At 39.3% G+C, this 16,390-nt stretch overlaps 1 protein-coding gene across 5 annotated transcripts in view; it reads left to right on the top strand.

Moving 5' to 3' along the window:
* Ano2 (anoctamin 2) overlaps positions 1-16,390 on the top strand; it is a 345,087-nt gene that overhangs the window by 260,322 nt on the left and 68,375 nt on the right. For all 5 annotated transcript variants that reach the window (XM_063237730.1, XM_063237729.1, XM_063237731.1 and 2 more), the window contains one exon: positions 13,361-13,438. In XM_063237730.1, coding sequence (XP_063093800.1) covers positions 13,361-13,438 — 78 coding nt within the window. The remainder of the gene's footprint in view (positions 1-13,360; positions 13,439-16,390) is intronic.

Below are 16,390 nucleotides of genomic sequence, written 5' to 3'. Positions count from 1 at the left end.
CATGTCCTCTACGTGCTAGGATGTAAAATTGGTGGTTAAGTGCTAGACTTCTAAAGCTGACAATGTATGTCATTCATAACAGAAGTTGAGTAAGATGTGGCCCTGTACTCTCTGGAATTGACAGTCCAGGGAAAAGGACAGGAAAACCCACTGTTAGTATGGTGGATTAACTAATGATCAACTTGTAACAGCCTGCTGAACTGAATCAGCATGGCGCTGAATATGGGTGGTCCACCTGAGGATTGCTGCCAACAGCACAAAAAGAGAACTGGAGGGGAAGATGGTGTGATATGGATTCTCCTGGAGAAGCTTGTGACACTGATTTTCCTGATATGGACTCAGCTATTCTCATTGTTGGAGGAGCTTGGGTCCTCACTGTAGCTGAGGATGGCTGCAGTTATTTTTCAGGGAGCTGTGGTCCTTACTTTGAGTGTCACTTCCTGGCTCCAATGCAGAGCCTCCATCCCACTATCACAGACTTTCTAGCTTCTATCGCTGAGTTTTGGGGCTCCCCAGGTCAGATCCTTGATACAGACTTGCATGAGACATCGCCACAGGTTCTAGGTCTCCAGTTGGACTTGTGGAGACCATTGCCATGTGCTCCAGGTCTTCAGATGGACTTGTGCAGGACATTATAATGGAATGCAGGCTCTCACCTGGATTCTTTGGGCCTCTAGTATGTGGAGAGTTCTGTACTTTTGTATTTGACTCTGGGTGAGTATTATAAAATAATCCTAAAATTATGTATCCTATATTAAATCTTTTACCTTATAAACCCTAACTAAGGCAGTTATGTCTTGTAATGGAGAGTAATGAATTACTTGGAGAGGAGGGGAAGGCCAAGACAGCATTTAAAGAGGTAGAAGTTGTGGGACTTGGGGCTGATTGTAGGTGAGTGTTGGGGAGGAAATAACCTAAGTGTCTCTGTTTTCATATTTACCTGCTCAAAGGAAAGGCTCAGTTTATTGAATTAGGAACAAGATAATTTATTAATTTTGGGACATTTGAGCTTAGCAGATTCCACTGAAGATATTTACTATGTGGTTGAACACATGAATTTGAAGGTTCAGAGAAATGGATGAATGATAAGAATTTGAAAATTCTCAATCTATGGTAAAGCCATCAAACACTGAATTTATCCAGGAAGAATATATAGCAAAGGAAGTACTAGAGTTAAACTTGGTTTTTTAAAAAAATTTATTTAAGGAGAAAAAAGAAAAAAATACAGAAAAAGGGTACAAGTATACAGAATTTCAGAAAAAATAAACAGTAGGAAATCACTAGTTAATTACATATTGTCATCTTAGAAACAGTTGTTAAAGTTACAAAATTAAAGCATATAGAGGGGACTTTCAAACAGTGAGACTGCAAACAGTTTTGTTCAATGATCCAACAAAACTCAGTAATATGGTTGTCTATCTTACACACTTAAATATATATGCAGTTATATATTTTAGAGAACTTTCTTTTCTTTTCTTTTGTATAATGACAATTACACATTTTGGGTTTTATTGTTCCCACAGTTCTTATTACTTTTTTTTTGAAGAAAGTAAAACCAAATGTGACATACCAGGACAGAGTCAGTCAAATCAAAAGGATGGACATAATACATAATGTAAAAACAAAATACAAGGTGATCAACAATGGATAACATAATGCCTCTTGTTATCTTAAAAAGAATTGCCTATATCATCAGTTATAATAAAATTGAACAAAACAGTAAAGAATAAGACCAATAAAACCAAAACATTGGCGACATTAGAGGACTTCAAAAGAAGATAATAGTCAACCAGAATGGGCATCACAATGAATCTTATTGTCTTCATAGTCGTTGCCTATACTTTCAAATTTGGTACTATCAAGCATAACAGAATAGAGGAAAATCAGTCAAAACAAGATGGTGAGAGCAATACAGGGTTTCAAATCAAGTTAATAGGAAATCAAAGTGGGTTACTATAATATATCCTGCTATTTTTTATTTATTTTTCCCTTAATTAAAAGGATAAAAATGAAAAATTAGATAATAAAAAGGATATTGAGATTAAAAAGAGGGCATAACAACAAAACAGCACAGGTCAAAACATAGCCATTTAAGCAAAATAGTGTTTCACCACAAGATAATCTTGACATAATAGTAGTTACCATAGTGTCTCTTCCCTTAAAATCTTTGGATATAACTTTGTATACTGTAGCATCAAACATATCAAGACAATGTAAAACCATTCAAGAGAATGACAGTATTACAGGGTATTTAGAATCAACTAACAGAAAATGAACAATGGTCTCTGTATAATCTCCTTATCTATAAAAGTTTTTGTTTATATTATCACATATAATAAAATCCAATAAGATACAACACGTTAAAACCGATGGAGACAGAAGAACAAAAGCTTGATGGGACCTCAAAACAAGAGGATATTAAATCAGCACTACCTATTGTGATGTCTTATTTTCTCCAAAATGGCTGTTCTACCATCCAACCTTCTCTGCCTCATTTCTGTTGAGCTCTTTTTGTGTCATTAGTTATCAGTTTGTCCTCTTCATTTCGCTTTCTGCTCCATTCATTGTGGCCTCTCTGCCACTGTTTCTGGAGTCTTGGTATTTTTCATTTTTAGAATATCCTGCAGTAATCTCTGTAGAGTTGAATTGGTGGTTGCAAATTCCCCTAGTTCCTCTTTATCCTGGAAGCACCTTGTTTTTCCATCAATTTCTAGGGACAGTTGTGCAGGATATATCAATCTTGGTTGGAGGTTATTATCTTTCAAAGCTTGAATTATTTCCCCCCGTGATTTGATGGTTTGTGCCGAGAAGTCTGCAGTAATTCTGATGGGTGTTCCCTTGTAAGTGATCTGTTTCTTGTCTTTGATGGCTTTTAATATTCTGTTCTTATGTTGGATTTCTGGAATTTTGATTATTATATGCCTAGGTGTAGCTCTGTTTGGGTTGTAGGTGGCTGGGGTCCTGTATGCCTCATACATCTGAGTATCTTTACCTTTTGCTAAATTAGGGAAATTCTCCTGGATTATTTCTGTGAATAGCTTTTGTAGTTTATTTGTTTGTGTCCCTACTTCTTCTTTTATGTTCTTAATTCTTAAGTTATAGATCCTCTTATCATCTTCTAGTCTTTGTATTATTGCTGTTTGTTTTCTTATTATTTTTAAGAAGTCTTTCATTTCATGCTCCCACCTTACAAATCTGTCCTCCAGTTCTGATAATCTATCCTTAGTTTCTTTCAAGCTGTTATGCCAGCTTTCAATAGAGTTTTTAGTTTCCTGGTAATCTCTTTGAACCTGCTTCACGTATTCTATGCTTTCTCTATTTTCTCCATCAAACAATTCTCCCCTTTTTTTCTGTTCTTCCATTCCACCATCTGTTTTTTCTTGGGCGGTGCTTAGCATTTCTCTAACTTATTTCTTGCTTTATTTCATTTCATACTTCATTTTTGAACTCATCTACGAGGATCCAGAGATACTGCTTTATGTCTATAGGTGCCATGTCTGATATTGCATGTTTTCTGTCTTCATTCTCTTTTGCATTTACCTTTCCTGGATCAGTGTTCTCAGGATTGGGAACTGAGGACCCTTTCTTGTTGCTCCCTTTTCCTATACTTTTTGTTCCTTCCATACAAGCGTATGTAGGAGTTTTTTTTTTTTTTCTCTTTATCTGTTACAGTTTGTTTGACTCTGCTGGCTAGGTGTTCCCGCCCACTGAAGTGTACTAGGGAGACACAGACCTGGGCAGCCTCTGCTGGGCCCGCCCCTCCAGGTCAACCTACTGAGTGCTTCACTGCTAGGGTGCACCTCCAGGTGCAGGGACCTGATTTGGGCTAGCCTACTGGATCTTAGTCTGCGGCGTCACCAGGCCAAGCACTCCTCACCACTCCCACTTGAGAGGGGAATATGCTACTAAAGTATAATATGCAGGGCCCTGTTCTGGCTAGTCTGCCCAGTCCCAGAATGTCCTCTGTTGGAGCCTCCTAGTCTATGAAAGGGTCCCCATTTCTCTCACTCACCGCAGGTCGATGCAGGGCTCCCTGCCAGTCCTGCTCTCAACGCCGTTTGGTTGGCTGATTCCCGCTCTCAGAGCTTTCCCGTGTCTCTCTCCCTGCCGTGCCGATTGGGACGCAGTATTGGCAGCAGGAAATTCAAATCTCGGCTTCCAATGGCGCGGGATCCAGCTTCCATGCTAAGATTTTATCTGTTCCTGTTATAGCATCAGGGTTGCATTTCCAGTTGGTTTCTCTCAGTTTAGTTCATTTCTGGGTTGGCAGAGTACATCTCCCCTCGCTTAGGACTCCTCACACGGCACCGCTCCTGGATTCTAAGCTGGTAATCTCAGAGAGCCTCCGTGGCTGCTGTTATTTGTCTGCCATGTTCTCCCAGAAGTTCCTAAACTTGGTTTTAACAGCGTGTTTCATCCATCTTCTTAAGAAAGCAAGCAATAGCGTCTCTTTCTTCTTCCTTCTGCTTCCTCACCAACTGCAGTCACTCCTACCATTCCCTTGAAACTTCACATAGGTTGCATATGACCTTAATGGAAATTTTGAAAAGATTCTTTTATTGGCATGTAATAATTATAGATATATGTAGGGCATTATATGCTATTCTGATACAAGAATAAATTGCATAATTATTAAGCCAGGCTAATCTATAACTTAAACATTCACCGTTTCTTTGTGATGAGAATGATAAAAGTTTTTTCTAACTTTCAAAAGATATTCACTGTATTATTAGTGACTAATATGACTGAAGAATTAAGTTAATTCCATTTATCTAACTGTAGCATTCTACCCACTGACCAACCTCTCCCTGGGCCTTCTGCTCCCCTTCTTTCCCAGGCTCTACTACTTTGCTCTTTGTTTCTATAAAACCAGCTTTTTTAGATTCCACATATGAGATCATGTAGTATTTATCTTTCTGTGCCTGGATTATTTCCCCTAACATGGTATTTTCCAGATTCATCCTTGTTTCTGGAAGCAACAGGATTTGATTCTTTTTTATGACTGAATATCATTCCATTGTGTGTGTGTGTGTGTGTGTGTGTGTGTGTGTGTGTATAATTTTTTTTCTTTATATGTTCATCCATTGATGGGCACTTATAGGCAAACCCTAACTAATGCTTTGCTGTTTCTAAACTAACTTAAGCTTGTCATCAAGAAAGTTTTAGTTTTCTTCCTCAAACCTTCCTTCTTGGGTCTTGGTTGTGCTCCTGTCTTCAGGTTTCCTTGGTTGATGTATTCTCTTTAGGACTGCAGAGGTATCATCATGTAGGAGAAATAAGAAATTGGAGGCCCCAAAATTGGACATATTAGATTCAGAGCCATAACTTACTATCTTGTAAGTAGTTCTGCCAGCTATGGTGTGGGAATCAAAATTTCTACTTCAAGGAATGTGGAAAAAATTAAATGGGCTATGTCTAAGGCATTCAGCCAAGAGTCAGTCAAGTCCTGAGCAATTTAAAAGTGGCAGCTAATATGTATTTGTAGTACAAATGGCAATACCCAGCAGAAAGAAAATAGTTTGGGAAAGTGATCATCAAAATGTGGTTCCCTGACCAGCAGCATCATTACCAACACTAACCCTACTTGAAAATGTATGATAATGCACATTCTCAGACCCCATTCCAGAGCCACTGAGTTACACTCTTGGTGAATGGGACATGTAGGTATATTTTAACACATGTTGCAGGTATTTTTAAAAATGTATGCTCAATCTAAAAACAATAGTGTAAGATAAGGTAGAGGAAAGGATAGGATTCAAATCCAAGATTGGAATTACCAGCAACCTGTGGGGAGAGAAGCATCTCTTCAAGTGAGACTGGAAGGTCAGGAGAAAAACTGAGGTCAGTGAGAGAAAGTGACGTCCTCATATGATGCTCCTGGTTCTTGCTCAGTGAAGAAGGCATTATGGGTTCTATCTACATGTCCCCCAAGGCCCTCATGCACTCATTGACAGGGCTTTTGAAAGGTTATTAGATTATGGGGGCTTACAGATGACTTGTGCTTAGGACCTGGGGTGTACGGGGAAGAGGTAGGTCTCTGGGGGTGTGGTCTGGCAGGGTATGTCTCCATTCTTCCTCCTCAGGGGCACCCTTCCTCTCTGCTTCCTACCCACCCTATCATGATCAGCTATTCCCTTGCTGTGCCCTTTGCCATCTGCATGACCTTGGAGCCAGCCAAAATAAACCTCTCCATCTTTAAGTTGTGGGTGTCAGGTATTTTGTCCCAGTAAGTGAAGAAAGTGACTAAGACAGAAGGTGAGGCTACACAGTGACCACAAGGGAAAATAGCAGAGGGCACAATTTGTAAACAACTGATGGGGCATGGAAGAAAACAGAAATAAAAATGGTAGGCAGTAGTGTGGCGTAGCTGATGCTTCCAGTTACAAAATTTGGTAGCACCAATCCATGCAGTATAATTGTTCCGGTGGTGCTTTTAATCCCAAATCTGTTTTCAGAGAGTGAGATGAAGGTTCTGATGTGATGCAAAGCACTAGTGCATGGTCATTTGCAAGAATGAGGCACCAAAGCACATACATGATTGGAGTAACTCAGGAGAGCAGGAAACAAGTGGAGAAAAGCTGACTGTTTCAGTGAAAACAGTGTGCTGAGTGACTGGAAGTGGAAGCCTGAAGGTGGTAAAGAGTAGGGACAGAAGACTTTCAGGTAATATGTCACCTGCCTAGCCCAGTGTGCAGGACCTGCTGGCCAAGGAGAAGTAGGACTCACATTAAGGACATTATAGGTAGATTCTCAAGTGTCCGTGTCCAAGTTGCCTGTGATGGCATCAGAATTATGGCAGGAAAGATGTAATGAAGATGATAATCACAACAGGGGTTCAATGACTGCAAAGCAAACACCTAAATGAGGAGATTTTTATAGACGAGTAAAAGGTTACACAGTATGTCCATTCCTTTCTTCAGACATCACATGAAGTCACTGTAAAAAGCAACTTCTTTCAGCAATACTTACTACCATCAGAAATAAAATCCATTGTGATGTTAAAACATAACTCCTATTTGAAGACTTTTAAATATGATTTAGAATTAAAAATCTTGAAGCAGCCTTTCATTATGAAAGAATCATCTAGTAACAGCCTTCTTGATAGCTGAGCAGAAAGACCAGGGTTAATGTTGTAGTTCTTTCTGGAACTAAGTCGTTGGCTATCTCCCTTTAAACCTGTGTACCAATCTGAAGAATGAAGGATTAAATTGTATGTTCTGTAAGATTCTTTCCAGCCTGGTGTCAGACAACCCTTTATCTTCTGTTAAAAGAATTGTTTGAATTTTGCTTCTTTACATATTGGTGAACATGATCTGTATTCCCAGGTTACTAGGGCACGAGTTAACCTTACCTACCTGAAACTCTGCTTCTGTCTACACATCCTCCCCTCCTGTTATAGTGAATCATCTGATGTTGTTATGCATTATGACATCTCAGTGCTTCTGCACATGATATAGTACTTTGTCAGGAAGGCCCTCATCTATTTTTAAAAATTTTTATAATTCTTTAATCAGAAATAAAATATGTCCTCATCCTGAAATTATATACTGCCTTAGGCTGCCAGTTACTCTGACATTTTGCATGTGTCATACCATGCCATAATTTGTATCCATCTTTCTCATTTCTTCTACTATTTAGGGTGTTCTTTAAGGACAAAGGGTGTGAGCTTCTCTGCTTATAACCCCATGTGGGTTGTCCAATGAATGCTTCCTGTATAGAACCAGAAGTTATACAATTCAGAGTCTCTATACATAGAACTTTTCATTTTGTAGAAACTCACATGTGAGATAATCATCGAACAATCAGGAGAACATGTTCAACAGATGTCCCCTTAGAGATGAAACTGTGAAGGCACAGGGAAATAAGAATCCCAAGATTTCTCAGATTATGAGGAGGTAGAGACAAAGAATGAAGCTTAGGTATTGTATTTCTAAAGCTATTGTTTTTTCCTCTTTGACACTGACAGAACATGGGTGCAGGAACATGGATTTGATACATGACATTCTAATAAAAACTGATAAGTCCTTATTCCCAGCCCTCTTTTACTTAGCTGGAATTGTTCAGGCAGATGCTGAGGGATGCATGGTGATGATGTTTGGACCGCTGCCCTCTGCACACTGTCCAGAAGAAGGAGGGTTACAACCTGTTTCCTTTGAATCCTAAACCTTGTTCCTTGCCAAGCATGATGCTTTCGATATTTATCATTTTCATTACTTTTTTTTAGGGCTTAAAGAAATGTGTACTGTTCACATTATAATGATTGAGCACCTTTTCTCTACAGCTCTTTAAGTTCATTCAAGATACAAAAGTCTGTATGAACAGCCTAGAAGTATCTGTGACTACTCTCAAAGAGGTGGAGTATAATTCCCTAGTGTTTAAGTGTGGGTACCTAGTGACTTCCTTCTAAAAAGTATATAAAGGAGAAAAATAAATTTTATGATAGATACAGAAAATACAAAAAACCCTACATTCTCCAGAATGTCAAGGTTGGTACCATCAGGGATGGGTCATACTGTAGCTGTCTCCATGATATGATGTGATGAAAATGATCCCTAACTTCTGTATTTCTTTCCCTCAGAGTTATAACTTTAGTTTTGAGAAACTTCAATATCCCCAATAGAGAGTCATTCAATGAATACTTGACCAGTGCTCCTCAAAACTGATATGGTGTTATGGTTTGTGTTTAGATGTTCCCTCAAAGCCTCATGCAGTCATGCGGGTAGGCTTCTAGAATTTGGGACTGATTCAAGGTTCAATGCTGGGATTATGGGCGTGAGTGCTACACCTAACCTAGGCTAGGCAGCCTACAATGTTAAGGACAGAAAGAGTCTTCTCTGCATGCTTCTTCCTTTTTGCTCTTGTTGCTTTGGCTGTTTTCCACTGCCATGACTGGTTGCCTCTCTGCCACACCACCTTGCCTTGGATCGAGCTGATTATGGACGGAAACCTCCACAAGCTGTGAGCTAAATTAATCCTTCTTTCCTTAATTTTGAGTGTTGGGTATTTTGTCTCAGCAATGAAAGGATAAAGTAACCACCACAGAGAATCATCAGCAACAGGGGAAATCTGAAAAACTTTCATAGTCTAGAGGAGCCTAAGGAGACAGAATGACAAATGTAATGTACTGTCTTCAACAGGCCCTGTGACAGAAAATGGACATTAGGTAAAAACTATATAAATGTTTCTACATAATATAAATGATGCATGAGCTTCATTTAATGATAATATACAGTATTGTTTCATTGGTTGTGAAAATGTGCATACATAAAAGAAAATTGAGTGCAGGGTATAGAGAGTCTCTCTGTATTATCTGGTGCTTTTCTGCAAATATGAGACAATTCTAAAATGAAATTTATTTAAAGAAAGAAAGTAGAGTAAGGAGCTATCGTATGTTATTGGTGAAAAATGCAAAATTGCACAGTCACTTTGTGAAGCAATCTAGCAGTTTCTTATAAAGTTAAACATACTTACTGTACAATCTAGCCATTACATTAGTTACAGTTTGCCTAAGCAAAATGAAAAGCTGTTTTTGTAACAAAACTGGTGCATGAATACTTAGTATAGGTTTACTCGCAATTATTAAAAATTGGAAACAACCCAGTCATCTCTCAATTAGAGAATAAATTAGAAATAAATGAACTTTGACACACTAATATGGTAAAATATTATTCAATAAAAGGGAACAAAAAACAGCATGGAAGCATCTCAGATACACTGGGCTAAGTCAAAGAAGTCAAATCCTAAAATACTATGAACTGTGTGGACATACTTAAATGACATGGACATAAAACAGATCTTACGTAAAACAGATCTTGCCAGTTTCTGGGATTAGGAGCATGAGATAGACAAAAAAAAAAAAAAAAAAAAAAGAATATTAGAAAGTGATGGAATGGTGCTGTATCTTGATTATGGTTTTGATTACATGACTAATATGTATTGAAACTTGTAGGGCTGAACATTGACAAAGGTGTACTTCAGTTCATATGTATAAATTATAATTTTTATTTAAAAATAAAGGGGGAAACCCCCAGGGATGATTGTCTCTTTTCAAAATCTCTTTTCTCTGAGAGATTTGTTTAAATAGCATTGTCATATATTTCCTTTGTACTTGCTTCATTTCCAAATGCTCAGTTTGCAAGAAGGGCACTTGTGTGACTGCCTGTGAATATTACCATGCCACTTGCTGTGTAGAGATTCATCCGTGGGAGTTATGGTCTGGGGAAATAGATGCAGACATCAGAGACAAAGAACTAAGCACAGATTGGCTCATGTCTAAACAATGATGATGTTAGCTAAGCGCTTCATAACCACCTGTTTCTGATATAATCAAGAGCTGATTAACTCCTACTCTGATGTGCACCTTCACAGAGCTCTTTCTCATATATATTCTCATGTGATCCGCCCAGTGCCACTCAGGTGAGAGACAAATGTCATCCTTGCCCCTTTAAAAGGAAGAGGAGATGCCTGCATTGTTGTAGCCCTCTTTATAGGTTTGCTATTTCTAAAAGTCATGGTAATTTAGTGAGACAGATACAACAGTTTTACAAATAAAGAATATAATTATTTTATAGAAAATGAAACAGAGGTTCTGAGTATCTCCCAAGGTCACTGGCCTATTAAATATCAGAACCAAGAGTTTAGAATATGTTCTGGCTCCAAGTCTACTTTCCTTTCTTTGGTACCAGGGGTGTGATGTCAGGACTTGTAGGAAGTCTACACTTCAATTCATAGTATTTTGCTGTGACTCTTCATACTGTTAATGTACTAATGAATGGACAATTGTAACTCGCTTCCACTATTAGATCCAGATTTTTGTAAGTAAAACCTGCTTTCTTTATTGTCATCTTTAATGAAACTTTGGGAACTTAGAATACACAGTGTAATCTCTCTGTTTCTCTTGGCTTCTTATGTTTGGATAGTATCCGAATGCATGAAAACTGTGTATGTTGGAAGCTATGACTCCCAGAAAAAAAAGGCTCATCACTGTAAACATAAGAAAGATTTTTCAACAAATACTAGAATGTTTACATAGAAATGAGTTTTTTCCAAGAGACTAGCTCTGCGAGACCATCCAATTTAATTGCTTTTTAATGTCTCCTTTTCATGCAAAGTAGTAGTCCCACTTCCTAGTCAGAGTTAGCTTTGAAATTCTTTTTCTTATAACTTTGATGATCTCTGAGCTCATAGGCAGACTGGACCTTCTCACTAGGTCCTCAGAATCTAGCCCAGAACCTGTTCCAGCCATGATCTTGGTGCTCAGATGATGTTTATTGAGTAGAACTGAATGCAGACTCATTCATCTCGACCTTAACTGTGACTAGGGAGGCCTCAGAAAGGGTCCCTGTGTGCACGGTTGCTATTTCTTTCTGGAGGTGCTGTTGAGTGTCGCTTTTTACCACCCCATCACCCATTCTTCTTGTTTGTCTTTGTTACAATTCTGGGGATGGAACCAGGATATTACTTGTACTAAGGAAGCATTCTACCACTGGATTATACCCCCTGTTATTGACAGTGTCTCAGTAAGTCCCCAAATCCACTGTCCCCTGCTTTAGCTTTACCAGTAGCTGAGATTCCAGGTATATGCCCCCAGCCCCCCCAGCTTCCTTATTGACATTCAGAATGCAAATACTTTCATAATACTTTAAAGGAAAACACTAGTGGTTGAGTGAAACTGGAAGTACAGAAGGAAAATGAAAAATTTCACTCCTTTTTGGTATATGACCTAATATAGAAGAATATGCGTAGGTCTTGTTCCAATCCCATGAGAAATAGATATGTGTGCTCCCATCTATTCAGAATGGTAACCTCCAATTGTCACCTTGTTCTTACCATGTGATGAAAAGTCTGTTGGACTAGTAGTCCAGAAGTCTGATCTCATTACTAAACTGTGAAAACCTGAGTAGATGACTTGCTTACCTCATGTTCACATGAAAGTGTTAATTACTGCATGACTTCAGCCTCAGCCCTCAAGTGAGCTCAACCCTGTGCTCAGTCCTGCACGTGCAGTAGGAGTGTCCTCTCCCAAAATGACCCTCACTTCCAAGCTGATAAGTGGTTCTTCAGCCTTTTGGTGTATGGCTGTCATATTTGTGTCATCAGTCTGGGAACCGTGCAGGGGCAGTGATCATGAAAACTTTCTTTTGTGTTCTTACTCTGTGCCTGGCACTAAAATCTACACATAGTAGCTGGACAAAAGATTTTAGAAAGAAAGCTCTTAGGCCAAAAAGGGCCTCCTCTTACAGTACAAGCTTTCAAAGGCTAGATGGCACTGTTGCTAGACTCAAATAAGGTGCATTTTGCCTTCCTGAAGAGGGAGAGGAAAGAGGAAAGAGCCTGTAACCATCCTTTGCTGGAGTGATTGAAACTCTTTGCAGGCACCGTGAGCAGACTCCTTCCTGACCAGCACAGTGTGCTTTGCCATTTGCTCAGAGCCTTTGCAAATGTGGCTTCAGGACGTATGCCAAAGCATCTCACGTGGTAGGCAGGACAATTGTCTCAATCCTAGCTTTATAAAATAGTAACTCAAAGCATTCAAGTGCCCAAAGCAAATTTGTATAGGAAATATACTGCAGGGATTTTTACCATTTATGCCTGTTGGCTTTCTCCTACAAGAGGAGGTCTTCAGAGCTGACAGCGGATTGTGGTCAGTGGTGTGTTTTTCCCAGGAGCATGGCCTGAGTGCACTGTATCCCATCTGAGGGGAAAAGAGAAACTCTCAGTCCATTCGACTGAATGGGCCAGCTTAATCCACACTTCAGAATTCTGCATTTTGAAGAAGGTGAATATAGTCACTCTTGAGAAAACAAATGATGCTATGTGTGGGTTCTTTGGAGAGTAAGACTTGTGGTAGTTTGTGTAGTTATTAAGATCCAAGGTCAGTAGTCAATGTTATTCAATGATGGTCTGTTTTTAGGCTTTTTTCTTGTATTTGCATCCTATCTGCCACTCATCTATCACTTTGCCATGTTCGTAGGTTTTGACAACTAAATAAACCCTATAAAGTGGGCAGGCCAGATGTCACTACTGTGGTCACTTTACAGATGGAGGAATAGAGGATGCAAAATATGAAGAGGCAGGGTTGCACAGTTGAGAAGTGGTTGAAATAGAGCTTTAGCCCAGGGTGGGGCAGTAGTCAAACCATGTCTCCTCTTCACTATAGTTTTTCTTAGCTATCACAGCTCACCTAGAAACTATGGAATTAGAAGTGCTGTGTTGATATGGAAGGTAAGTTATCAATAACTAAGAAAGAATGTAGAATGGCAAATGATTAATGCTATGTAAATATATGCAAAATTGACAGCAAACTCGTTTCTGTTCTTTTTGACTTCTGATTGTCTCTGGTCTTCTGTTTCTCCCCCAGGATGATGATGAAGATAAACTTAACTGGAAAGATCGGTGCCCAGGTTACTTGATGAACTTTGCCTCCATCTTGTTCATGGTAATTTCTCAAGAGACCTCCTGCTTGTGACCATGTGCTTGTAGATCTCATTTTGGAAGTGGTGTGGGTGTTTATTCTTTGTTCTATGGAAATAATGAGGGGCTAATAAAGGTGGAATCATGGTTCTTCAGAGGCAAGAAGGCACTCAATAGTGAGACCACGGGCCTCACATGTCTGAAGTTGGAGCTTCCAAAGAAGATGGTGCCCTTGACCTTGTCAAACCTAGAACCTGGAGGAGAAACGCAGGAAAGAGGGCTGCAGAATTATGGCATCTTGTTTGGGCTGTGAGTGGCTCTCTTCAATGGTTTATGGAATGGATATCACAGGGGATAACCAGCTGGGGCTATAAGTCTGATTCTGTAGTGTTCCTGTACAGTAGTTGCTGTGTTTATTTCCCTGTGTTCTCCCATACAGTTTGGTGGAGCTTTTTTTTGCAAAACCCAGATGGTTTCAGCTGTGTTAGGATGCAGAGGGAGGAGCCTGTGATTCATACTGAGTCAGATCAGTAGTAGCAGCTCATTCTTGGGAGCCAGGCTGGGTAAGACAACAGTGACGCAGACTAGAAGACGTCAGGGAAAGTGAACATGAATGGACTGAGTTAAGGCCACTCACCCACCAGTCCTTCTTTACTGGGAGGTTTGTACTCAGGAGCAGATGTTCAATTTTACAAAGGAGAGTGTGTAGAGACAGCTCACAGCATTTCTAAGCAGGGTGGAAGAGGGATTGTTTATTCCAAAATTTATGGCTCAAAAATCAGAGTGATTTTTAGGCCTACAAGTCAGAGGGTGACTCTGACCCTGGAATGAAGTTATTATTGCCAGTATTAATGTCATGTTGGCTACTGAGGACACGAACCATGTCCCAGCCTCTGAAACCTAAAAAGTAAAAGAAACTTAGACAATGTCTAACTTAACTACTTATTCTGCAGATGAAGTGAGAGTTGTCAAAGCTTAGCGGTCTAAATTGTTTTCTTCACATTGCCTGACAAGTGTGAGGCATGTAGAATTTATTCAAGAATGTGTGGCGAGTTGTAGTGGGTTAAGCTGGAATGATATGAAGTTTAATTTAGCACTTCAAAGCCTCCCACAATATGTATATTGTTGTCAAAGAATTTATTCATTCATTCAAAAAATAGTTAATGGGTGGAACTGTGCGCTTGGTACTACTATTCTTAGGCACTGGGTAGAGCGCAAACCAAACCAAAACAAAACAAAACAAAACAATCCTTTGCTTTAAGAGTTTACAGACAAAAAATCAGTAAATACACAAGTTAAATAGACTTCCATCTGTAGTAGTGGTGGATTAGGATATTTGTAACAGCCTATTTTGATGAAATTAATTTAAAAATTGGATAAACATATTTTTTGATTTTCTTAAAGCTTTAAAAGGATGGCAGGATGGTAATAATACTAGGTTGGAAATGTAAAGACAGCTAAAAGCCGAGGAAACAAATACTGTAGCATTAATGCTACTTTTACCTTGGGGATATTTTTCCATGTAGGCAAATTTGGTTTTGCAGGTGTTGTGGGAACTAGGAGGACAAAAATAAGGGCCTATGCCTGGCTCAGAGTGAGATAAAATACTTACAAAGGAATAGCCTCAAAATATATAAAGAATTATAAACCAATGGAAAAAAGAAAATACCAAAATAATAGAGAAAACCTGAGTAGTTACTTGATGAAAGAAAAAATTCAAATGATCAACAAACCTGTGAAAGAGTATCCAATCTCATTAACAATCGTGAAATTCTAATTTAAACCACCATGGAGTGCCAATGGCACTCCAATTTTTAAAAAAGTCAATAACAAGAAAAACTCATGTGCATGCACAGCAAATGCATGTAAAAAAATCACTATTTGTCATAGCTTCAGATTGGAAAGAATCCAAATGCCTACCTCCAAGAGAATGGCTAAATAAACTGATATATAGTTATGCAATTAAGTACTACATAGTCATGAAAATGAGCAAACTGATATAACAGCAACTCACAATATAGTGGGTGAAAAACTAGGGCAAAAAATATATATGGTTTGTTTCTATTCATGCGAAGTTCAGAAGAGACCAACCCTAAACTGTATTAAGGATGCACACCTAGGTTTTAGCACCATAAACATAAACAGGAAGTGACTGTTATAGATTCCAGACTTGTGCTTTGCATTAAAGGAGGAGCTGGATGAGAGGTGATGTGCGATAGGTGGATGTGCAGAGGAGCTGCCCGCATGAGCCTGGGTTGTGCTAGACAGTGCTTCACTCATTCACCTGAGTGTGTGCTTGGGTGTGAAATGAATGGTTCTGTGGAATGAATGTTCACAGTGAAATTAAAAATACATCAAATCTATGCATTTAATACACTGGGCAGAGAAGTCCTCAGTGGGAAGATTTTAGCAAGGTTCTGGAGAAGGTGAAGGGGTCAGTTACGTGGGTATTTAACGAATAGTAGGAACTAGGTCAATAATGAATCATCCTGCCAAAGTTCTACTGTATTCATCTCTCTCCCTCCCTTCTTCTCCCTCTTTTCTCTCCTCCTTCCCCTCCCCCCCTTCCCCTTTGCCTCCTCCCTCCCTCCCTCCCTCCCTTCCTTCCTTCCTTCCTTCCTTCCTTCCTTTCTTCCTTCCTTCCTTTCTTCCTTCCCTTGTTCCTAGAGAACTCATAACACTAGACTGGAGGGTGGGAATTGTTGTGTAGAAATTATCCTATTTTGCTCTTCCTTTTTCCAACCTAGTTAAATCCAAATCTTGATATAAACACAAAGTCTGTATGAGAACCAAAAACTGGGTGATAATCTCACTCTCTCCGGGGTCCCCCATCTGCACCAGCAAGTGCTGAGGCTGGAGTCTAGGAGCAGGAATGCAGTAGGAGGAGGCATGGGATGAGCTCCCTGGGATGCTAAGCCCTTTAAACTCAAGAGCCCCAGCCTGGTCCTGGTCTAAACTTCCTGTCCTGGGGTCATTT

Source organism: Cavia porcellus, unplaced genomic scaffold (assembly GCF_034190915.1).
Source record: "Cavia porcellus strain 051 isolate PalLab524CR breed Dunkin Hartley unplaced genomic scaffold, mCavPor4.1 scaffold_27, whole genome shotgun sequence".
Lineage (NCBI taxonomy): Eukaryota > Metazoa > Chordata > Mammalia > Rodentia > Caviidae > Cavia > Cavia porcellus.
The sequence above is the reverse complement of the archived record's forward strand: the minus strand, read 5'-3'. Positions and strand labels throughout refer to the sequence as shown.